The sequence below is a fragment of the Barbus barbus genome (assembly GCF_936440315.1).
Source record: "Barbus barbus genome assembly, chromosome: 3".
In the NCBI taxonomy this organism is placed as follows: Eukaryota; Metazoa; Chordata; class Actinopteri; order Cypriniformes; family Cyprinidae; genus Barbus; species Barbus barbus.
In genome coordinates, this window is record NC_136731.1 from 37,518,864 (window position 1) to 37,545,305 (window position 26,442).

A 26,442-nucleotide genomic window follows, 5' to 3' on the forward strand; every position below is an offset into this window, starting at 1 on the left:
GAGTTGTGCTTGTGGCTAATTCAATTTTACTTCTTTAAAGTTAGCAGAAAGTGTTAAATGAACGATATAAAAAAGGCCCAACATTAATGCAAGTCCATCATGGTGTCTCAAAAACAGGAAAACAATACAAAACAGAACTCAACCAAGATCAGATGTTTCCGTACCAGACACAAAGCTAAAAATAAAACACTGTTGAAGTCGAGAGGGTAGAGAAGTTGAAACAGACTAGCTGAGAAAAGATTTGAGTAAAAACACTTCACAAGAATAAACAATATTATGGTCTGCTTATTTTTCTTATCTAGCAAGGTTTTATTAGAAAGTGCATTCCATCAACTGATGGAGAATGGAGAGAATCAGACAACAAGTAGCCCAAAAAAAGCATATGATTGACAGCCACCTGAACCAATAAGAGTACTTCTCAGGTGAGGAGGGCGGGGCATAAAGGCAAAACACAGCTTCTTACGAGACAAACTACAGCTCTCTGACGTGTAACAAAAAATCCAAATCCCCTTGCGATTCTCCCCATTTTCCAACAGCCAGCCATCTTTCACACGTCAGACACATGATAAACAATTCTTTGTCAGTTGCGCAAACCTCTTACTTGGCAGTAAAGTGCAGAGGACAGATGCCTTTGTCTAATGAAAGAGAAAAATAATTCACAATCAATCAGCCGAGTCTGATTGACTCAAAACTTTTAATCACTTTATCTGTGCTGCTCCTATCATCACTATTTAACATATAAGCAACCATTTTAACACTCACTCACACACTAATCATCTGCATGATAAAGAATCATGTACCAGGAAAAGACAGAGAGCAACTAAAAAGCAGCTTTTGATACCAGCACCACAGACATAAGATCAGTCAAACACACACACACACACTCCACTCCTACATTCGGTTGAATACATGATTAGAAACAAACCCTTTCTGCATCTTCCAACCCATCAGACTCTCACAAGCACACATCTCAATTCAACATAGAAATCTGATTTCCTTTTTTAAAAAGTCTCACAGAGCATCTACTTTATACAAATAAAAATATTGGTTAAGTGAGTTAGGTTGTATAAAACATACAGTAAAACTAATAAATGATCTTGTTTCGCCTTTAATTGCAGTCTTCCTATGACACATCACAGCATTGGGTCTTCCTTAACAGTCTCAACCTCCGACTGGACACGCCGGAGAGCTACAGGCATTACCCAGTAAGCATATTTTTATGTTATTTTATTAAAAAAAAAAAAAAAAGGAAAGGAAAGACAACTCCAATATCTGAATAAAATCACTGACAACCACAATCAGGCAACAGAAAAGTTTCAGTCATTTAGACTACGCTGAGTTTACTGCTTAAGTGCTGTATACTATGTTTTGTGTAATGACTTGTATATGATTCATTAAGTAGAATAGGAATATTTTCCGTTGTCGGGAAGACCTGCATTTCTAAAGAGGTTACACTGCATTTTTTGAAATCTAGACCTTTAACCTGTGAACGTTTAAACCCGTAGAACCTTTGCAACAGCAGCTGAGTTGATAAAGAGTTAGAGAGAGAACCATGTTTGTGCCACTGAAATCCCAATGGCCTATTGTTTTGATCGTTGTGACAGAGTTTGAAGCGAGGTGAAGTGAATCAGAGTAATGCTTTAAGAAGTTTGCGCTTGTGTTCTTGAGATCAGTTCACAGAGATCAGTCCTGTTTGGTCACGAGTGCTTGTGGCAAGTTGGTTTGTAGTATCAGTTCTGTATCTCTCACACACACACACACACATACATACATACATAAACATTTCATTGCATTTCACGGAGTTCCAGCTTTCAGATTCCTGTGAGAATTAGATGCATGTGGTCCGTCTGTCTGTCCGCTCTGTTTTCCAGCGAGCACCTGATTTCACATTAGTGAGTTTGTGTAGAGACTGTGTTTCAGTGGTGTTGCGGAGCGGCGCCCTGTCGCAGGTACGCATCCTCATGTGCGCAGTGGTTTATTGGCTCGCTCTTAAACAGGGCGGGGGGAGGGGGCAGGACAGAAGGCTGCACTGAGATCTGCAGAGGGGTGTGGCTCGTCATGGGGGCATGTCCTGTGTGATGGACAGGAGTGTGAGTGTGTGCGGGGTGATGTTGCGCGGGCGCCGTCTGCATGTGCAAATGAGAGAAGCTGTGGGCGGTGACCATCCGTTGCGGTAGGGGCCCCGCCACTGCGGGACTGATCATTACGGGGCCCACGGGCGTTGACTGAGTGGGCTGGGTTGGGCTAGGGGTGTGGCTTGAAGAAGGCATGTGGCCGGTGAGGTGAATGGGAAGTGCCATGCTGGCAGGCTGAAGGGTCACCGGGCTGGTGACCCGGAAGCACTTCTCTCGGTGCGCCTTGAGCATGTTGGAAAAGCGGAAACGCTGGCCGCAGATTTCACAAGGGTATGGCTTTTCCCCCGTGTGCGTGCGCCGGTGCCGCTTCATGTTGGGCCGACTGGTAAAACTCTTTCCACAGATCTCACAGATGAACGGCTTCTCACCTGAAGAGAAAGATGGGAGAGAGAAATTAGATCTTGTTTCCGTCACTGGAAATAAAGCTACACGGGCAGCTGGACTTAAACATGTGGTGTCTGATGTTATTACAGAGAACGTCTGGGAGTGTTTAACCACAAGAGTTTAAATGCGTCCACTACAAGGTTAGACTTGAGGAACCAGCTGGACGATATGGGAAAAGAAAGAAAGTCTCTAAAATTAAACATATGGAACAACTAATACACTACAATAACAAATCTTCAATAAACCCAAATGAATCAAGGAAAACAAGGGCAAAAATTCTTAAAGTCTTTAGAATACTTCACCCAATTTTTTTTCCATTAATTATTCACTCTCATGTCTTTCCAAACCTGTATAAGTTTCTTTCTTATGTTGAACATAAAAGAAGATATTTTGAAGAACTAAACAGTTGCTGGTCCCCACTGACTTCAGTAGGAAAAGAAATACTATGGAAGACAATGGGAACCATCAACTGTTTGATTACCAGCGTTTTTTTAAATATCTTCTTTTATGGTCAACATAAGAAAGAAACACAAACAGGTTTGGAACGACATGAGGACAATGATGGGCAATTTTGATGACAAAAAAAAAACATTTTTAGGGTGAACTATCCCTTCAAGTCTTTTCAACACCACTAGATAAACAAATTAACCTTTTTGAACAGAACTGTATAAACCTTTTTTAGAATTAAACATATGTCTTAAAATATTTTACAACTGCTTTTAATTGATATGTTTTTGGCATACAAAAAAAACTATACTTACTATAACCATATTTTAATTTAGTAAAGCTAAATGGGTTTATGGTGTAAACAAATAAAACTCCAATACATTTCCAACATGTTTGTGTTGGTCTGGTGAAAGTTTAAAATGTTAGTATTTTTCTCACACACACTTCAGAAGACACTGATTCATCAACGGGGGTCATATGGATTACCGCTATGTTAGTTTTGTGTACTTTAACTTAAAAATTTAAGGGACCTATACACTTGCATTATATGGACTCGTAGAGATGGCTTATATTTCTAAATATCTCTGTTTGTGTTCCACAGAATAAAGTAAGATTGTTGTGAAATGTTCTGCTTGAAAAGTGTGCTTGTTCAATTTCATTTGAATTGTTATTTTATTATCTAAAGCAACAGCAATGCATTCAGATATATTTAAGTGTGTCCAAATGTTTTTGGGGGTCACTGTAAATTAGAATAATTATTATTATAGTAAAACTCCCAAATGTGTGTGAAAGATAACAAAATATACAATCTATTCATTCACCATGGGGGTCAACTCACCTGTGTGCGTCTTCATGTGCTCGTCGAAATACTGTTTCATGTTAAAGTCTTTGCCACACCACTGGCACATAAACTGCTTATGTCCTATATGGATGCTCATATGAGATCGCAGCTGGTATTTGTACTGGAACCTCTCGTCGCAGTTCTAGACACACACACACACACACACACACACACACAGAAATAGACAGCGTGTGGGTGAATGCTGTTTCAGCCTCACTTCAAATCAGGGCCAGACTGAAGCAATCCCAACTTTGTAAGACAACCATAATAACCTGTCATTATGGTTCATAAGCCTGTCATTGAAATACTATTTATAGGAATCAGACCAATCCCACTCATTCAAACTCTCTCACACTGCACGCTTAAGTGAAACCAATGAGCCCCACCCTGACCACCCTCACAGAGCGTTAACCCCCGATGCATTTCTAAGAAAAAGATGCCCCAACGAACAGTTGAGGGAAAAACCAAGAGAATATTAGAGATGCAAAATGAATCTGCACAGTGTGAACTGACTCAGACACTGGTCTTAACAGTGATGACGAGACAAGTTTCCACTGACAAGCAGTTCATCCATCCACACTAGAGCTGCTTTTTTCACTTAAATATTTGCAAAAATTGAATTACATTTGAATTCTAATAACAATTTCATTTAGAAGGAAAAGATCAGTGAACACAAGATTTCTAAACCAACAGTCCACAAGAGGGCACCATAAATATAAACTAAACAACAACGAATCATTGTTAGAACAGTTAAATTGATGAGTTAAAACTATTTTTGTATTTCGAAAAAAATATTCTTTAAATTTAGTCTATATTTTGTGACACCATATTCATTGTGAAGAAAATAACATTCATCTGGTTACAAAAATCATTTTTCTCCATTGATGACCTTAGCTGTGTATTTAATCAGCAAAACCATCACTGAAATAAATGGGAATGTTAACAGATAGTTTTCTATCCTAACACTGGTTAGGGCAGTGTCAAAACTACTGAGAAATAAGCGCTAAAAGAGTCATTCATGCTGAAATAACTGATATTTCCAATGCTAAAAGAAAAAAGTTTGCTTAAAAAAAATAAAAATAAATGCATTTTGTGTTGTGCATTTACACACATGCACACAGAGGTTTGGTTACTGACTGACAACCAGCACTTTCAGAATAGCTCTAGTCTAATGGGAACACTGGTGAAATAAATGAGCCAAAAGACGTCAGTAAACAAATGTAACAAACAAAATGCTATGAACAGTAATAAGCAAATCTTTATTCACTCCCTTATTCAAATATACAGAAATACAGTGTTGTTTGTGCATGTCAACATCCTGCCGTAGATGTGGCATCTTACAGCATTTGCCAAAAACAAATTTAAGCTGTAAATATGGACCGACTGGAAACGCGCACATTTTTGAATATAATTATCATTTTAATATTGTTTGCTTAATACTCTTTGACTTTTGGAATGTATTTTAGAGTTTCACATTAATATAGAGTCACTGATGTTTAAAACTACAGAAAACAGTCAAATCCACAAATAAATGGGGGTTCAATTTGGGGAAACCATGGCGCCAACAGAGGGGGATGTAAATACTGTACCAAATTCAACAGGTTAGACATGTGCCAATTTAAGAGAAAGGAGGACTTTCCACAGGAGGAAAAAGGATTTAAGTGGAGCAGTCCCTGCTGAAAAAAACAATAGAACCCTGCTCAAAACACAATAGAAAATGTAATGGATTTAATGGTTATAATGGGAATTGTATTGGTTTCAATATAATGGTGTCTACTGATATGTGATGGATTCTATTGGTGGGATGTTAAATCCTATTGGAAAAATGCCCAAAACATACTACAAAAAGGAATTTTGTAATGGTTTTACTGGAAAAAAGCTAATGGTTTATAATGGAAACCATTGGAATTTCTGTGATGGTTTCTATTGGAACTTTACACTGGACATCAAACAAGGATTCAACCTGTACCAACCTTGTAACCAGTATTATATCTTTCCTTTACCTTGTGTAATCAGTTTTTTTGTTTTATAATTTTGTAATTTATGGGTTTTAGGATAAGCATGTCACTTAATCAGTCTATGATCTGTATGTCTGTTAACATGAACACATCCCAAATGCATGATTTTATGTACTTTGCATCGTATTTTATGGAGTTCCCATTTATTCCCTTCTCTCAGTCACAATATCAAACCAGACCACTTTCGTATTGTGTCATATAATGTGTTCATACCTCACAACGGAAGGGCTTCTCTCCTGAATGCTGCAGTGAATGCACTTTCAGTGACATGCTGCGCTTAAAAGACTTTCCGCAGGTTTCACAGGTAAACGGCATGTCCTTTGTGTGAGCTAGAGACAAACAGAAGACCTGCTGTATTAGGCATACAAATGTTTGATATGCATTTTGTGGATGTATAGACATTTAAAAAGATATCATGATATGGTTTAAAGGTTTCACTCGTGCAGTGCTGAAGTGTGTCTTGTGCACATTTACTGTACGTACCGACCATGTGCTTACGGACATGAGCCATGGTGTAGAATTTCTTCTCACAAATCTCACAGGCAAATTTCTTCTCGGCAAAGCCATGGACAATCTTAATATGCTCGTGGAGGGACCACAGCTTTTTAAAGGACTTACTACATGACACACACTTGGGCACAAAAAACAGAGACACACTGTTATACAGTACAAGAATAACATATTTAGTGGTATATCTACTCTCAGACCCTTTTTTCTGAGTCTCAATGGCTCTTCAAACATGAATGAAGTCTCCCTCTGCTGGTCAGGACCGATTTTAACATTCCTAACCTTTAATGCATTTCATATTTCAAATCAGATCTAAGATGTATGCCTCAGTTATCAATTTATTTGAGAATTATCTCAGCTGGATGATATTGGACAATTAATTGCACGTTAGTTTCTCTAATTTTTACCTTTGCCATCACCAAACAAATACCTTTGCCACTGAAAACACTAATCATTTAATAATACCACTGCTAAAAGTAATCTTTAGCAAATGAAATCATTTTGAAAATTAATATGCATCCTTCATACTGTACATTATAAAGTTGTAATGCCTAAATTCAATGTTTAATTTTATTATTATTTTTTTTAAATGTACACTTTCTGCATTTAGCAGACAATTTTATCCAAAGCGACAAACAATAAAGGAGCAATATACTGCTTTGTCAGTATTTTACTTTACATAATTTAAATATTGGTCATTTATCAGCCATAACATGAAATCAATTATTGGCATAAGCAAGAATTTTAATATCAGTGCATCCATAATTACAATAATCACTATTGAAGTACAAAGTCATATACTTTTCATTTTACTTAAGCATTTAATATGGAAAAGAAAAAGAAATCTTTTGCAACTTTGGCTTTTAAGCTGTATTATATTTATATTATATTAAGCTGCATTTAATATTATATTTTGTGTCACACAGACACTATCATTCACATGTTTGGGGTTGGTAAGATTTTTTTAATGCTTTTGAAAAAAAAGAGTCTTATGCTCACCATGGCTACATTTATTTGACCAAAAATACTTTAAAAACATTAATACTGTGAAATATTATTACAATTTGAAAACATCAATTTATTCTTGTGATGACAACACTGAAATTGAAGCCTTTCAACAACAACAACAAAAAAAAGATCGAACAAAAGTTGTATCTTGTAGCAGCAACATGGACTCACTCTGTCCCTCACAGCCTCATTTCCAATTGAGTCACATTAAAGGGGTCATGAACTGAGCGGTACTATAAAAACAACCCGTAAATTTCAGAACTCAAAACTTTCTCATTAGTCTAAAAACAGCTTTATATTGAAGCCAATCTGCCAAAACGACAGCTTGTGGAATGTTCTACTCTATGACATAATAGTGTGGATAAGCACCGCCTCCGCAGAAGATCATCAACACCTGCTTCTACATCGCTGCCTGTTTAGGCCCGCCCACCGATTCATGCATGTAGCGTTTATGAGAGGCGAACACAGGTCTATACAGAAGGCAAACGATAAAATTTATTTGATGGACTTTATTTTTATTGAAGTTCCAAACTGCATCAGTACGAACTTTTGTTCACTTTATTTTACCGTGGATTTGTTTACAAACAAGGCACAAGTCAACAATGGATTTTCAGAAACACAATGCTGTGCCGACTATACTGGATCCAACAGATGAACTGTTTTCATTACGTGATCAATATTGCTTTGTCTGTTATTATAGATCGTTTGACATATATTGAGGTATTTATGCTTTTTGACCTAAAATCACAGCAGTGTCCATCTATGACGAATGTACGCTGTCAAACACAACACACAATACACATTTGAATTCAATACACAACTATTAGCCTATCACAGCAGTGGGCGTTTACTTCCGAGTATACAATCCGCCATGCCTACTCAAACAGCGTTCTGATGAGGGGGGTTAAAAACAGGATAGAAAATTACTTTTAAATGATGTTTTTGATGTAAATATCTTGATAACATTATAGAGAACAGTACAAAATAATAAAAAAGGCAGTTTTTGACCCCTTTAAATAGGTCCTCTGCTTGGACTAATGTCTATTAACAATACATGTACTTCACCAAGCATGTGGCGTTTCAATACAAGCTTGGGAAGATGCTCTCACCTGGATGTTCTTCTCACAGTCTGTCTGCTGGTGAAGAGCCAGTTCACTCTCCAGCACGAACTTCTTCCCGCACTTGTCGCAGATCTGCATGCGTCTGTGCGTCACATTCATGTGCTTCTCCAGGTACCAGCGGGTGTTGAACACACGTGGACATTTTTCACATGCTAGCGTCTCTTTCTCCTCACCCTCTGCCTTGGCCCGCCCTCCTCCCGCTACTGTTGCTCCTGAGGTGGAGGAGGCAGAGCTTTTGGGCTCCTTGGCAGGTCTACGCTTTTGGGGCAGGCCCTCTGCATTCTTCCTCCGCCCCCTGGTTGTAACGCCGGCAGTCGCAATGGTTACGCTCCCAGTTGATGAAGCAGCTACTCGGCGACTCTTTCGCCGTGGTGGAGCAGCGGCTCGACCCCTGAGCGTCTGTTGCACTCTTGTTCGCCGACTGTTGTTTTCCTCTTCCTCATCATCTTGATCCTCCTCATCCAGATCCTCCTCTGCGCTGTAGTCATCTTCAATGCTGTCATCTTCTTCCTCCTCCTCCTCTTCATCATCTTCATCTTCCTCCTCCTCTTCTTCCTCCTCCTCACTATTGCTCTTGTTGTCTCCCGCAGTGTTTGCATTTGCTGCATCGTCTCCTTTGGACACGTGCAGGGTCTGGTTATTGAGGTTAACCTCAACAATGATCTGTCCTCGTTTGAATTCGTCCTCTGCCCCGGCTCCCTCTTCGGCTTCAGAATCTTCCGACGTCCCACAGTTTCCGCTTTTCGTCTCAGCTGCTCCGGACTCTTCCCGGTAAAACGGTTGAGTCGGGGCAGGATGGGGATTTAGGTCTGAGGGCATCTGTGACTCGGGCCTCGTAGCCATCGTGTTGTCAGTGATCAAAGAGTACGGCTTGGCCGCAGATTCTCGCTTGTACAGCTTTGCTGACAGCTCGGCATCAGGAGCAGAGGTGTTGTGGAAGTACTTTTGGGAGGGTTGAGTCATTTGCCCCTCCTCTTGAGACATCGTCTCCGGGCCGGTCACCTCCTCCTTCAGTGTCTGGCAGGACTTCATCAGCAGCCAATCGCTGGGTTAAATCAGAGTGTTTCCCTCTTTATGTTTGAGAATAACCCCTGTTTTCTGTCAAGGGCGATACAGGAGGCAATGTACCCCTCCTCTCGAAAGAATGAGAGGAGGGCAAGAGAGCGTAAAGGAGGAGAGATGAGGAGAGACACCTTAGCCTAGCCCAAACCGAGCCTCCATTACTTTCACTAGGGCATGAAATAGAAAGAAAAATTTATGAGAAAAGGAAGACAAAGAAAATGAATAAGACAAATGTTTTAGAGCTGCATTATTAATGGAACTAAAACCAAAGTTGCGATATGGCTTAATGTGATTATCAAATTACAAAGGCAAATTTATCTTAATTTAATGCTGTATATTGAGCAGTGGATGATGTTAAATCCATTTACGAGACACATATCTGAATGCATAGCTGGTCTGCACTTTTCCCCATTCAAAACTATATGAGTGACACGTCTTCGGTATTCTACAGTCTTTGGTATAATTCAGTTTAGACAGTTTGCAAGAATGTTTAGTGTCTGTGGTCTAAACATGATCACTGCGAGACACCGGGGGAGTGAACCAGTAAAGAAAGCTGTGAGTGAGGGCGCGCGCACAGCCTCCGTGTTGCCAGATCCAGCTATTATAAGCGTTTTTGGTCTTTTTAACTTAATTTGACACTTCAGAAAGTTAATAAAGTAGGACATTGCAGTTAAGGGGCAACGATATCTTTATCTTATCTTAATTGTAAAAGATTTTAAATAATTTTGGTTTATTTTTATTTGTTTTAATCGCAATATCTGGCAACACTGAGTCGGCACTTAAAGTGACAGTAATCAAAAAAGCCCATGGACAGGTTTTTGCATTCGGTAAGGCAAACGCAAAATAAATAAATAAAATCATGATATTATCTTTTAAAGACCTTATCAACGCTGTCAAAAACAGTATTATTTAACACTACTACACAGATCTTTAGAACAAGTAGGTTACAGAATGAAATGAAATACACAAACACTAGCCATGAAGAAGTCTATGCTGTCATTCAGTATAGGCTAGTAGTTAAATTTTCACAAATCATGCTAAAAATATTCATAAGAGCATTAGACAGTGTTATCAGCTATATAGCAATGGTTATTAATAAAAATTATAACAGTAATATGTATTGTTGCATGAATAATAAACAGTTGATAAAATTATCCACCCCTAACTATAGTAAAGTATTAACAAATTTTGATGCAATAGGGTATGACCATCCCTCCAAAACAGAGAAAACATCTTTTAATGTGCATTAGAAAACACTGTATACACTAATAATCTTTCCAAACTTGTAATAAAAAGAGCTTATAAAGTGGTTTCCGTCAACAAAAAAAGAGAAGCTTTATTTGCTGCTTACAGTTTTCCACCAAGATAAAAGCTTGCTGGTTTAACATTCAAAAAATAAGAAATTAAGATATTATTGTAATATTACAGTTGTACTGAAAATAATTATCAACATTTTCTTAACTCTTTCCCCGCCAAACACAGCGTTTCAGCGTTCTCGCTGTTATACGCTAGGGGGCACTATTACACATCTAGAAAGTGCCGATCAAAAACACAGACAAGGAAGATGCAGAAACAAGAAATCTCATATGTAAGCATATGCATGTGAAAAATAATGTGATCATCAACACTAACAACACATAAATGAAAATTGCCTAATGCAGTTCCTGGAGGGCCACAGCCCTGCAGAGTTTAGTTCCAACCCTGCTCCAACACACAAACCATCTAGTTTTCAAATAAGCCTGAATGACTTAATTAGCTGCATCAGGTGTGTTTAATTAGGCTTGCATCTAAACTCTGCAGGGCTCCAGCCCTCCAGGAACGGAGTTGGACACCCCTGGCCTAATGTTACAGAGTGAAATGTTGATCCAGGAAGAGGTCTGTGCAAGCTTCAGAAGTGCTGATGGAAGCCATCTACTGCATCTTTGCTTTGAAAATATTACTGAATATGATCCAGATGTAGTATTTGATAAAAATGTAATCCTCAGCTTTTTGCTCAATATGTTTCTTTTTTTTTTATGAAACCTACCTATATTCAAGTGTTGATGAAAAAACCTATGCTTGAAGCTAGAATAAAACTTTTTTTTTGAAAGTAGAGAGTTTGATCTTTATTTTGATGTATTGCATGTTCAGATATTCATACAACAAAATATTCTGGGGGCCAAGAAATTTTTGTGAAAATCAGCAAAAACGCTGGCGGGGAAAGAGTTAAAGGGAAAGTGAAAATGAAAATTCTGTCATTAATTACTCTCCCTCAAGTAATAAAAAAGAAAAGAAAAGAAAAACAATGATTTTATTCACAATTTCTTCTCTTCTGTGTCAGTGTTCAATACGTGTTCACGACAGTACCATGACTCATGCGTGTGCATTTCTCTGCTTGCAAACAAGATGCAGCATATCCGGTTTCTACGGCAGAACACCGGCTCCTGCATCAGCAGCTCCACATGCATGCGTGGTTCTCTCGTGAACGCGTGTCGTAGACTGACCGGGAAGAGAAGAATTTGTTGATTTAAAGTTATTTTTGTTTTCTGTGCGCACAAAATGTATTCTTGTAGCTTCATAAAATTACAGTTGAATCACTGATGTCACATGGACTATTTTAACAATGTCCTTACTACCTTTCTGGGCCTTGAACGTGTCAGTTGCATTGCTGTCTATGGAGCATCAGAAAGCTCTTGGATTTCATCAAAAAAATGTTCATTTGTGTTCTAAACATGAACGAAGGTCTTATGGGTTTGGAACAACATGAAGTTGAGTAATTAACAGAATTTCCACTATCCCTTTAAATACTATAAATCTGAAATACTTATTAATATAATAATATATAAAAAATAACTAATAATTATTATTGTTACTGTAATTTTTTAATGGTCACATTGATATGTTAATTATATTTTTTGTCTACAAATTGAACAGCCTTAAAAACAAGAACGGCAAACCTTTAGCCAACTCATGTAGTCTTAAAAGTACTTACATCCAAATGAAGCTCGTCTTGGCTTTAGATCCAAACTTCAGTCTCTCAACAGCATCTCGGTTTCACTTGGAAAGGCAATAGCTGCACCTCATCTGCAAATCTCTGCTGATTCAGACACAAAAGCCGCCTCCTCTCTGTCAAAGATGTGGCGGCGTCTCCGCGCCGTTAAACTCAGCGCTTAGATCGCGCAGTCATTACCAACTGCTCCGAATCAACACCCTGCAGCCAGATGTTACCTGAAAGACAGCAAGAAACAGGTTGCGAAAGGAGTCACCCAAGACATCACATTTAATTCAGTACCTCAAAGCAGGTAAATGAACCACAACTACCATTGAAACAAGAGCAGTGTGTCATCAAACGCAGATATTCAAGAATGAACACAACAGCGCTCCATACCTCAACAACACCTCTGAAATTATAGTCAGTGCAATGACTGTTACCTGGTAAAACCTTCTGGTCTTCTAATCAGGTGCCATACATTCTTTATATGTAAGTGTGTGTGTGTGTGTGTGTGTGTGAGAAAGAAGCAAGCAAGTGAATAAGAGAGGGAAAAAGAAAGAGAAACGAAACTGCAGCCTGGTTAAGGTGTAGACATCTAGAATCTCACTACTAATCAGATACACACACCAAACCGCAACCGTTTCGTTTTTCAGTGTAAGTGTGTGTGAGCAGCTCAAAATTAAACCACAAGAAGTTATGTACAGAAAACACGCTAACACAATGGGGAAGAAAACCTCACATATTTTCATATTCTGTACATATCTTTTTTTAATATTGACAAATACTGGACAGTCTCACACACTTCATTACTGCCACCTAACATGTTAACAGCAACTCGCCCCGTGCTTTAGTAGCCAGCACGAGTGTTGCTTATTTGCCTAGTAGGCCTGTAGTGATTATTTAATCTGATCATGAATGTTTAACTGCGATTATTGTGCACTTTAAATTCCAGTCCCATACTCCAACCCACCAGTTGAACAAATATTGAAGCACAAATGAGCATTTTTATGCTTCTATTTCTGGTGCAGTAGTGCATAACAAGGGCGCATGAAAGTGAATATTTTAGGACAGAAATATGTTATTATTGCATGAAATAATATTCGATTCCACTTTAAAACAGACATATTTGCACCTCAATCGATAAGTCTTTTCACTGCCTCTGAGATTGTCATTTCTAACATGTCATGGCTTTGATATGATACAGTGGTATTGACATTTAGACTATATTGGATGGATGCTGTGAATATGACATTGATGGATTCTTGTTGTTATAGAGATGGCAGCTATATTGCAGATGCATAGATTATATAACATGTTATTTTGTTTAAATAAATGACCATTACTGTTTCTCTCATATACTGTACACCTAGAGAATTTTCCATTTGTCTTTTATGCCAAAAATCATTACGATATTAAGTAAAGATCATGTTCCATGAAGATATTTTGTAAATTTCTTAGCGTAAATATCAAAACTTTATTTTTGATTAGCCATATGCAGAGCTAAGAACTTCATTTGGACAACTTTTTTCTCAATATTTAGATTTTTTTGCACCCTCAGATCCCAGATTTTCAAATAGTTGTATCTCGGCCAAATATTGTCCGATCCTCACAAACCATACATCATTGGAAAGCTTATTTATTTTATTAATTTAGTAAAATTGACACTTAAGACTGGTTTTGTGGTCCAGGGTCACATATAATTATAAAAAGATATATAAATAAATATAAATTAACAAAAAATTATTACATACAATCAACTAAGTGATTGAGTTATTTGTCTTTGATCTGTATGGCATTCACTCAACAGAGAGACAGATTCAACCGAAAATTGAGACAGTTACACACTGATGAACCAAAACGAGACCACAAGTTTCAGTGTGAGTGATTTGAAACGGTTGCGGGGAGGGAGTGTGTGCGCTCAAGGAATGATTTTCATCAATCAATAGCTCCTTTATATGGCAATATGCTAAGAAATCAAATATCAGAGTGACTCTGTTAATTCACCAAGATCAAAACACAAGACTCTACCTTACACGCTGAGTCATCACAATCAAAAACACCACCACCTATACAAGTAAACAGCAGCCACAAACAGGAAAAATAGCTCTGTTTTTGTGTTTTACTCTTAACGGCTTCGACCTTGACTTCCTGGCTCTCTGTGAACATCTCTGTTCTGTTTGAGTGCATGTGTGCCAGTCATCATCTGCGTGAGCTGAACAGACATTTCTGTGAAACATACATGGCTCTTCAGAACAATACTGCATTGTAAAGCACTGGCTGTGTACAACATGCATTACATGATAAAATCTAAAGTCTTGTGACTAGCAAGATAATTAACGTCTAGTCAGTTTGCTGCATGCTGCATCTGTGAGAAGACCAACAGCGTGACTCACATTAACCCACCTCTTTAAGCCATGGTGGGAGAATATACCTACAATTTTTCAAAGAATTTAATTTGAGTCAACTATGTTTTTTTTTTTTTGTAAAATTTGCTGCAAAGTTGCAAATGTCAAATTTTATAATGAGAAAGTTACAGATATTTTCATGTGTCACAAACCCTTTGACTCATCAAGGTGTGTGTGAGCATCTAGAAAAGAAAATGAGTTCATTCAATCCCGTGACATACAGTGAGCTATACTGTGAATGTATGCAAGGCTTGAAAGGTCATGACTATCGTGTTTCTGAGGGTGGGGAAGCATTGTTTGAATGATGAAAAGCGAAAAACGTAACAGTTAGGGCAGTTAGAACAGACATGTGAAGATAGAATAGAAAGTTCATAACGTTTAACGTATACAGTTCACCTTTGAGTCACCTTTAGGACAGATGAGCCTACTTTACGACAAAGTGATAGTTAACGCAATGAATGAAAATTCTGACTTCATTTCATCAACTTCATGTCATGCTAAACTTGTGTTAAAAATGTTTAATCTATTTTTATACATAAAATGAAACATTTAATTTCAAATGTTGTTTTAGACCCCATTGATTTTCACTGTACAGACAAAAAAAAAAGAAAAAAAGTTTTTTTTTTTTTTTAATGCGTCACAGAAGCAGGGGTGGGCGATATGACCAAAATCTTGTATCACAATTTGAGTAATTTTATTTCATAGAAATGGTATATATCACAATGTAGTTATTTTTGTTTTAAAAAAGGTCTTTATGATCAGTTTTGATCCCGCATAAATTTCATAATTCTTCAAAATCACAAAAAACTAACACTAGCCTAAACTTAAAAAAACAAACAAACCTCAAGCTCACTGAAGACATGTGAACAGTCAGCGATTAAATAAGAATAAGAAACTAATTGCAAGCAACAGGACAAAAAAACTACAGTAGAACAAATAAATGAGAAATGCTACATAAAGTAATCAAATGTATAAAAACACTGCTTATTCTTCACTGTGGGAATTAAATGTATATATCTAAATTTACAAAAGTGATTTAGTCATGAGCATTGAGAGATTTTCTCTTTTGTTGTTTAATTACCATAAATGCCAGACAACAGGAAAATTAGACTGCTGTCACTTTAAGAGCTGCCCACATGACCACTTAGCACATTGTGCATGTAACCGTGATAGAGACAACAGTCCAAAATCTCTTCAGGTTGACAAATTTCTACCGGTTAATCGTGTCTCCTAGTATATCACCCACCCCAACACAGAAGAAAGAAAGTCACAAGTTTGAACAACATTAAGGTGAGTTGAACGGTCCCTTTGAGGCCCATATTTTCATATTCACTTATTAAAATATTAAAATAACATACCGATAATAAACATCATAAATGGATTCAACTGGCCCTAATTCAAATCGATGACTTATGAACCGTTACGTTTTTTATGATCTCATGTTATGATCTTACATTTTTTATGATCTTTTTTCATGAATCAGGTGAATGCTTGTTTTTGCATGCATCCATGAAGACATCACCATAGAATTTTTATGTGTGTAGGAATATTGTATTATTTTTGTAAGTAATGCAGCAAACTAATAGCTCAGGTATCAATGTCTTCAGCTTTAGATTCAACATAGCAGTAGGCTATATGATTCCTGCTTGTGTTTTGTTTACAGTAACACAGTGGAGCAAAACCTAGAAAAACAGTTTTAGACACAATTGAGTTAAAAACAATTCGACTCCGTTTCAAACCTTGCATGGTATCTACTGAGGGTGACGTCATTCGCCCGAATCATGCAGCTCTCCTGCAGCGACAGTTTACATTGCTGGAACGGCCACACATACATGCATAAACCTACCCACACAAATAAAACCATATACACATAAACAAACGCCTACACGTATACAATTATACACACACACACAAACACATACCCACACAGATACAGCCATATACACACACCTCCACCTTTCTTCCTGTGCGCTTTGAAACTTTCTGAGAATTGGAGAGCGCAGTGTATGTGACCACATGATGGGTGCATAAGGGGTCACACATCTCAGAGAGTGTGCATTGGAGTCACAGGAAAGTAGCCGGCATATAACACACATATTACTGTAGGTGTATTTCAAAGACTGGCCCGGCACACTTTTCACTGTGTGTAAATTCTGTTGTGTGTTTTAAATAAGATTGAAATCGTCACTTAAAATACCAAACGATGCTCTGCATTCAGACTTGCAAAATTGAAGATCTCCGAAGAGCCAGTGACTCTTGACTTGAGTGCACCCATCAGAAGAACGCCAGAAATGCAGCACCCGGAGGAGCGTGAGAATCTGCAACACAGCGTCTACAACACATCTGAGGAGGAAATGAAGGAAAAAGCTCTACTTATTTACACAAGAATGCAAGATGCATGTGTTTGCATCTACACATCTGTTGATGTCTGCAGCCACTAACAGGTCTAGAGTTTGCATGCTCTGGTGCAATACAGAAGAAGAAAAGCAGAGTGAAATTCAGTGTGAAGACAATATCAATGTTTTCATTTTTCTTGCTTCAAGAACAAGTGCAACTGAAGTTTTGCAACACCTCAGCCCGCTCCTCTCATCATCGTGAGCAAGTAGGTGGATGATAACCGTGAATAATCCCGGACACATGAAAAAATGCAAGCTGCTTTGATGTGGGTGACAATCACACAATCAGAATCTCTACGACCAATGAAATTACTCATCTTTTAGCTTATATATTTTGATCATTTCTCCAAGCACTGAGGATCAAGCCCACCTCATCTCGTCCATTCAACCATGAACAAATTTTTCTCATTCAATCACCAGAACCACTTTAATCTCTTTAACTGACATTGCAGACAAAACAACCTTTCGTGCTCTGATCTTAAGGTGGGTTTAGTACACAGGAAATGTTTTTTAGTAGCTACACCAATGACTTCAGAATTGATTTATGCAGGTTTTAATGATTGAAAGCGAAACTTCCAACTGCTAGAAATAAAAAATGCACAGGTTTTTTTTTTTTTTTTGCTCTTCAATTTTCCCCCATCTCCAACATCTCTGACCTGCTGGCCTTGTGCTGAACTCCAACAGCAGCAGATCTCTGATAATCTGACTAATTATTTAATCACGGGAGGTCAACCATGACAGTACTCCACAATCTGACTTTCACTCAGAAGGGGTCGCCGGGTTCTTTGAGTGCTGTTATGCAACTGTATTAACCACAAGCAAGCTGAGTCACTCTATTCTTTTCAGATGCTCTTAAACTAACCCACAAACTGAAGGCCTTTAATACAGGTCACTCTACAGCAGCCCAGGGAGAGCACAGAAAGGATGTCAGAAACGAGCGACATCTTCAAGTCTGAATGAAATGAAAATGAACCCTATTTACAATCTAAATGCATGTTATAGATCTTATTGTGAATGATTCACCCATGTATTTTATTCATTTAAAAAAAAAAAAATCTTTAATCATTCAGTCTGCTTAAACACTGCAAGATCAAATTCGTCTGTTTTACATTTTTGAGTGCAACATCCACATCTCAAAACCCAAGTTCCCGCCCTACATCTTTTCATTAATCCATTAAACTCGAAGGTATGCCACAATACATACAGGATGTCGCTACTTCAGTTACATCACTACTTTAAAATTGAAGTGCATATTTCTTCAACATCTGCCATTGGTTGGATAAACTAAGCCCCACCCCAAATTCACACCATTGGTCAGAAAATTCATACGTAACAGTGGGTCCCTCCCATTCATTAATTATTGCATAGATTTGGTATTTCTACACAAAGAAGAACTTCTCACGAAAGCAGCGAACGCACATGAATTCTGAATTCATGAATTTGGAGTATTCCAAGTAAGTCTTTGCATAAAATACGGCCAAACCAGGCTTTCTGCACAACCTTTTCTTTACAGCCCTTTTGTCACTCTCAGAAAACATCCTGGTGTTGTTACACACACAGAAACCTCACGGCTGGAACTGTAACAAAGCTTCGCTTTCACTATTTATTATGAAATACATTTGCGATGAAATATATGAAATATCATCTTTTTTGCATGTCATTTTTGCATATGTGGTTCTAGTTTAAAAGTAGTTTTGTAAGTTTAAAATAAAATGCATTATGAAAATTATTGGTGAATCATGATTTCTTTATAAAAAACATTTGTATGCAGATTTTTACATTCAATTTTGTGCATGCACACTAAGTAAATAAAACACTTTTTTTAGTGGCACAACAGATTTAACTCTGCATACTAGGCTGGAATAAAAAAGTATTTCAACAAAAAAACAACACACTTCACCTTTAACAAGTTCAGATTTTTTCACAGCAGGAGAGCATCCTCACAGATGTGCTAAAGACACAGGCGCTTTGAAGCATAAAATACTGCCTATCTAAAAACTATATCAGTTTATATCAAGTCTTTTTGATCATCACTTTATAAAGACCTTTATATACAAAATCTTTCCATTTAAGAGGGGATTCGTGCAGTTTAAATTCTTTATCTTATAAAAATAATACGTTTTGTAGCAGATGGGCCCTGAATAATATTTATATTCCCATGATACTCACACACTGCAGCCTGAATGTGTCAATGATATGTTATGAAGACAGCATTATGAAAATGTTTAGCAGACTAAGTTAAGGTAAAAACAAGGTAGAAAAACTAATATTTGATATTTAACTGAAATGCTTCTTCAGATTCATGTTTCTGAAACACCTTGCTTTGTGGGTGTCATAGGACATTGTGAATTACACCAGCTCTGGAGAAAATCTGTGCCTACTAAATTGGTGAGACTTCATAGCAGCTTGGGAACTGGATAAAGGGAAGCGGGGGAAAACCTCACAAAATTATGAGCTAATCAAATCTTTTTGGCTTGTCAGGCACACAGATGCATCGTTGCAGTTCCAAACTACGTTCAACAAAGAAAGAGACCAAAATAATAAGAATAAAAAAAGAGGTAAAACAAAATTCCTTCGCCCCCTACTCCTAAAATCCGCGCTAGCAGCTCGAGCTAACGCCGCAGTTTGAGAAGGGCCTAGCGCGCGCATCCACAACACACCTCCAAACTGCAACACGTCCACTCCAATAAACGAGGATAAATACTGACATACAGCGCGGATGGGCCAGACTATCCTGTCGGAACAGTTAGAAAAGCAGCAAAGGGTGTACGGCAACTCATTGGCAAAGAGTAACTTTTTTGGGAAAGCGATGCAAAGAAAGGGTTAAACAGAAGGAAACATTGGTTGGTTGGGACGGCAGGCGTGCAGGCCGATCGGCTAGCACAGCTAACATCCCGAGTGCATGTACATACAGCTGTGTGCACTGGACTCCAGCTACGGCAGGACCTGCTTTTGCAAAATTGCTAAACGCGATTGCAAAAAACCTCAACCGAGGTGATTTCAATCGACCTGCTTTGAAAAGCGCGTGCAACGGGAATACGACTATTTAACCCTGTGGCTCATAGCAAGCTAACATCATCGTCGTGGACGACTTTCACTTCTTGCACCCCCAAACCGCCCAGATTTATACTCCTTCAGAGATTTTTCTCTTTCATATTGACGAGCACTCGCGGTCTGCGAGCAGCTAGCTGCAGGAGACTCTCGATGCATTTGCATGCAAAACAGCATTAGGCAAGAAAACAATAACAATTTTGACGATTCCTGCTCTTTCCGAACAAAAACCTGCAGATCGACCGGTGAAAATAAGTCGTGTCGTGCATTGACAGCATCGTACCTTGACAGATGTCCGAGGGACGGTTTCTATGCATGCGGCAAACAACTGTCATCACTGTAAATAAATGCAAAAGCAGAAATTAACTTGTAGCAAAGACTACTCACCCGAGACACGAGCGCCCTCTCCCTCATATCGTCCACCTCAAGTTGTGTAGCGATCCGATAAAACACAGATCCACAAAAAAACGACTTGCTTCAGATAAACTATTCCTCGCGGACACTGTGAGTTTTGGCGAGCAGCGTGAAGTCGCATGTAAAAGCGGACAAACTATCACAAATCGCTCTGGTTTGCCTCTAGACTGAACGAGCCCACCGCTGCTCCGGTTTACAAGCCATCGCTACGTGGCTGGCCTAGGTCTCGCGCATCAACCATCCTCCGAGGCGCTGGAGCTGCCGCTGTCTGCACTGGAGAAAGCGCGCGTGGCGTCGGGGTTTTTTTTCTTCCCGTAATCAAAGAGCGAGACCAGACAGCGTTCAGTGCGCGCGCGCCCGTCTTCGTCCCTGTGGTGAACCACCTCGATAAAAGTGACTTTTCACTTGATGGACCGTTTGCCAAACAAGACGAGATATTGCCGCTGCCTGTTCAATATTGTGAGAAAGCGCCAACGATTTTGGGAGCTTTGTTTTCTAAACCATCACCACATCGCTCCAGTCTTATGCTGTCAGTTGTACATTAAAATCCAATAAAAAGTAATTTATTGGCATTTATGCTTCCATGAAAAACCTTTCACATCCTTTGAATCTTTCCAATGCACAAAAGGTTCATCAGATGTTCTTCACACTAATAATGAAAATGCCTCTTTGGCATTACTGAGAAAATTTGTTTATAAACCTTTATTTAAAGAATGTAGACAATTGTGTTTTTAATTCACTGTGCAATGAAATAGCGTGGCTGCTGCTATCTCGCTTAGATTGCTAATACTCTATTCACACACATTACCATTGTTTCACTGTTACTTGCTTAAATGGCGGATTTGTGTCTACCATTGAGTGCAGGTGAGGACACATTCGAGCTGCATTCGGTGCAGCTGGAGCTGGAGGCCGTGGAGAAGCAGATCCGCGACCTGGTGGAGAAGCAGGCTCAGCTGAGAGAGCGGAGAGCTGCGCTGGAAACATCCCGAGCTGACGCTCACAAATCCAGGGTAAGTATACAGCACGCTGCTAACACTCCCACCACCTCTACTCCGTGTGTTTCTCTGCACAGACCCTGTGCACCCAGGACGCGATCTTCCCAGATGTCCTTCACTCCGGCGCCGGGACGCCACGGACCCTGGGTGCACCAGCAGCGGAAGACGCGAGCCAGGCCCCGGGCGACGACCTCTCCCCCTCTGCCGCCTCCGGTCTTCGAGATCTCCACCCAGAACCGCTTCGCTCCCCTCCGCGAGACGGAACGCGATGCTGTGATCGTCGGAGACTCCATCGTCCGGCACATCCGTGCTACATTAGCTGAAGGTAAAGTGCACACTCACTGTTTCCCCGGTGCTCGTGTTCTCGATGTTTTTGCACAGATACCCGCGATCCTGAAGGGCGACGAGAGCATCAGTGCTGTCGTGCTGCACGCGGGGGTTAACGACACCAAGCTGCAGCAGACGGAGACACTGAAGAGGGACTTCAGGAGCCTGATCGAGACGGTACGCAGCACATCGCCCGCAACGACTATCATCGTGTCAGGACCGCTTCCCACGTATCGACGAGAACACGAAAGGTTCAGTAGACTTTTTGCTTTAAACGAATGGTTATTGTCATGGTGTAAAGAATAGAAACTGATCTTTGTTAATAATTGGAATATTTTCTGGGAGCGTCCTAGGCTTTTTCGTGCTGATGGCCTGCACCCCAGCAGAGTCGGAGCGGAACGCCTGTCGGACAACATCTCCAGGACGCTACGCTCCATCTGACTAGTAAGCCAATTCTCAAATAACTACTATGATGACTTTTGTTCTACCCACTTAAAATATATAAGTACTTGCGTTGTCCAATCTATACAGACTGTGTCTGTTCCCCGAATAGCGAGGTCAAAATATAAATTTAATGCAGGATCTAGAAAAAATCCGATCGTGATTAAACCAGAAAAACGCAAAATAAATGAACAAAAAACATTTTTAAATCTTGGGCTCCTAAACATTAGATCACTCGCACCCAAAGCAGTTATTGTAAATGAAATGATCACAGATAATAATTTTGATGTACTCTGCCTGACTGAAACCTGGCTTAAACCAAATGAATATTTTGGTCTAAATGAGTCTACTCCACCAAGCTACTGTTATAAACATGAGCCCCGTCAGACTGGTCGTGGCGGCAGTGTTGCAACAATATATAGTGATATTCTCAATGTTACTCAGAAAACAGGATACAAGAGGTTTAACTCATTCGAAATACTTCTGCTTAATGTTACACTGTCAGATATGTAAAAGAAATCTCTCCCGTCTCTTGCTCTGGCTACTGTGTATAGACCGTCAGGGCCAGATACAGATTTCCTAAAAGAATTAGCAGATTTCCTCTCAGATCTATTGGTCAGTGTTGATAAACTGCTAATTGTCGGAGATTTTAACATTCATGTTGATAATACAAATGATGCATTAGGACTTGCGTTTACTGACCTAATAAACTCTTTTGGAGTCAAGCAAAATGTCACTGGGCCCACTCATCGTTTTAATCATACGCTAGATTTAATTATATCGCATGGAATTGATCTTACTGATATAGATATCGTACCTCAAAGTGATGATGTTACTGATCATTTCCTTGTATCGTGCATGCTGCGTATTACTGTTATTAATTATATGGCTCCGCATTATCGTCCGGGCAGAACTATTGTACCAGCCACCAAAGACAGATTCACAAATAACCTGCCTGATTTATCTCAACTCCTCTGTGTACCCATAAATACACGTGAACTAGACGAAATGAAAAATACATGTGAACAAGACCAGATGAAACTTCTAAACTAATAGATTATGTAAAAAATGTCAAAGATTGGATGACCAATAATTTCCTCCTATTAAATTCAGATAAGACGGAGATATTACTTATTGGACCAAAAAACAGTACACAAAATCTCTTGTATTACAATTTGCAACTAGACTGTTACGTCCTCTAAAGTAAAAAATCTGGGTGTTATATTAGACAGCAACTTGTCCTTTGAAAATCATATTTCCCATGTTACAAAAACAGCATTCTTCCATCTTAGAATCATTGCCAAGCTTCGAAACACGCTACCTGTTTCTGATGCAGAAAAGCTAGTTCATGCATTCATGACCTCTAGACTGGACTATTGTAATGCACTGCTAGGTGGTTGTCCTTCATCTTCAATAAACAAGCTACAGGTAGTCCAAAATGCAGCGGCTAGAGTTCTTACCAGGTCAAGAAAATATGATCATATTACCCCAATTTTACAGTCTCTGTACTGGCTACCTATTCAGTTCCGTATCATTTACAAAATATTATTACTTGCCTATAAGGCCCTAAATGGTTCAGCTCCTGCGTACCTAACCAGTCTTCTACCACGCTACAATCCAACCCGCTCCCTAAGGTCGCAAAACTCTGGACTTTTGGTAGTACCTAGGATAGCAAAGTCCACTTTTTCACATTTGGCTCCTAAACTCTGGAATAGCCTTCCTGATAACGTTCGGTGTTCAGATACACTTTCTCCGTTTAAATCTAGATTAAAGACACATCTCTTTAGCCAAGCATTCACATAATGCATCTTATAATTTTGTACTGCAGTCATATATGATCAAATGTACATTATTATTCTTTAGCTTGGGTTGTACAAATCATTTTTGCTTAAATGGAACAGCAGCTACGCTAATTATGTCTCTATTTGTGATTAACATCCCGTGGTAACTAGGAATTACAGAAGCTTCAGTCTGCATCCAACCCTTTAATGATCTGAGATGACCAAACACCTGAGAAAAGATGATGCCAACCCCTCAGAGGACCTCAGAGGATGCCAACGCTCAGACAACATACAGAATTACCAAATTTTGCCATAAGTTAAATGTATTAAGGTTCTGCACTATATAAATATATTGTGGAAACTTAATTTCCTGTAGAGCTGCTTTGGAATGATTTGTATCGTAAAAATCGCTATACAAATAAACTTGAACTTGAAATAAAGGCATTTACTTTGTTGTACTGTTTAGACACTTTTAGATGTTTTTATAAGTCTTATGTTTATAAGACAGTACTAATGCACTAGGCTGAATCCAGTAAAAAAGTGATGTTATATGATTTCAAAGCTCTCCATGGCCTAGCACCAGAGTATATTTCTGATGTAGTTTACATAAATTTTTGAGATTTCTTTGCTCATATGATCAGCTGAGTCTGACGGTTTCTTGATTATTAATGTAAAGGTCATAGAGCTTTTTAGGTGGCCGCTTAGACTTTGGAATGAGTTTTCATTGCTCTTAAAAACCTCATTTGTGACCCTGGACCACAAAACCAGTCATAACTGTAATAGCACAAGTATAATTTTAGCAATAGCCAAAAATACATTGTGTGGGTCAAAATTATTGATTTTTCTTTTATACCAAAAATCATTAGGACAAGTGCCCCTATTATGCCTTTTCGAATATGACCTTTCATGCAGTGTGTCATGTAGCAGTATGTGAACATAAACTTTCTGCAAAGTTGTGAAGCCGAAAGTGCACAATATATAAAGTTATTGTCTATCAAATAAAAAAAGAGTCGACTCGCAATCGCCTAAACGAGTCTTCGGCTGCGCGCTGTACGCGGTAGACCAATCACAAAGGACTTGCGCCATCTGACCAATCAGCAGCGAGGGATCACGGGAAGGAGGGGTTTAGAGAGACTGATTCTTCGAGTCATTTAGGACTTAAAGCTATTTTTTTGAGAAAACTAAACTGTTTTTTTGACCTTGAATGCATGTAAACCTGTTTTAGGAGACTCATAAAACAATAATAGCAACCTTAAAAATGGCATAATAGGGGCACTTAAAGTAAAGATCATGTTCCATGAAGATATTTAGTAAATTTCTTACCGTAAATATTTCAAAACTTAATTTTTGATAAGTATTATGCATTGCTAAGAACTTAATTTGGACAACTTGTAAGGCGATTTTCTCAGTATTGAGTTTTTTTTTGCACCTTCAGATTCCAGATATTCAAATAGTTGTATTTTTGAAAAATTGCCACTTAAGACTGGTTTTGTGGTCCAGGGTCACATTTATATTCTTTAGCTTTTAGCAGTGTATTGTAAATTGTATGGATTTTTTGTTGAATTTTGGCTTCATATGTGATTGCTTTTGTATGGCTCTTTTTGAAATAAACTTAAGCATTGAGTTGAGTTGAGTTGAGTTGAGTTGAGCATGGATTTGATAGGTTAGACTTAAGAATGCAGGAACTGATAAAACGTATACGTTGTATGCAGTGTGAGTCGCTTTGGATAAAAGCATCTGCTAAATGCATGAATGTCATAAATCTAGTTCTGCTCCTTATTTGATTGGCTAAACAGCATCTAAAGAGCTGATTTAGTATAAAATGTGTCTGTTCACAGTGTTTCAGAATTCTGTAAGTGGTGCAGAATAAAAGGGAAGCTGGCTTTTTACAAATGTCTCAATCACTTTCCTACAAAAACAGGAATGTTTTTTGCACTAATGCAACAAAGAGTAAAGGATGAACATTACATGCGTAATTGATTCATTATCTGTATTTTATCATTCATGTGCTTCCATAAATAAATTACACAAGGCTGTCTCCTCATAAATGAGCTAAATTATATTTTCTGGCCGGTTTTATTATTCTTCCTCATCAAGAGAGCACAGCCTGTGTACAAACTAAACTGTATGTCAATACT

The 26,442-nt window shown here is 38.6% G+C and overlaps 2 protein-coding genes across 4 annotated transcripts; one reads left to right on the forward strand and one right to left on the reverse strand.

Annotated features, from left to right (window-relative positions):
• On the reverse strand, nucleotides 1-21,224 carry LOC306849576 (zinc finger protein 652-like). 3 transcript variants are annotated; one of them, XM_079384714.1, is made up of 7 exons: nucleotides 20,734-21,224; nucleotides 12,495-12,730; nucleotides 8,450-9,690; nucleotides 6,309-6,456; nucleotides 6,039-6,154; nucleotides 3,805-3,949; nucleotides 1-2,503 (listed from the first exon to the last, which is right to left on the reverse strand). In XM_079384714.1, exons 3-7 carry the CDS (start codon nucleotides 9,491-9,493, stop codon nucleotides 1,917-1,919), a joined length of 2,040 nt encoding a protein of 679 aa, XP_079240840.1. In that variant the 5' UTR covers nucleotides 9,494-9,690; nucleotides 12,495-12,730; nucleotides 20,734-21,224; the 3' UTR covers nucleotides 1-1,916. The 3 variants fall into 3 exon arrangements, with proteins under 3 accessions (XP_079240840.1, XP_079240841.1, XP_079240842.1); XM_079384715.1 differs by having other exon boundaries at nucleotides 20,630-20,742; XM_079384716.1 differs by lacking the exon at nucleotides 20,734-21,224 and adding an exon at nucleotides 12,935-12,997.
• LOC306849589 (uncharacterized protein) lies at nucleotides 20,166-24,737 on the forward strand. Its single transcript, XM_079384746.1, has 2 exons — nucleotides 20,166-20,289; nucleotides 21,625-24,737. Exon 2 carries the CDS (start codon nucleotides 21,864-21,866, stop codon nucleotides 22,386-22,388), a length of 525 nt encoding a protein of 174 aa, XP_079240872.1. The 5' UTR covers nucleotides 20,166-20,289; nucleotides 21,625-21,863; the 3' UTR covers nucleotides 22,389-24,737.
• The last annotated feature ends 1,705 nt before the right edge of the window (nucleotides 24,738-26,442 follow it).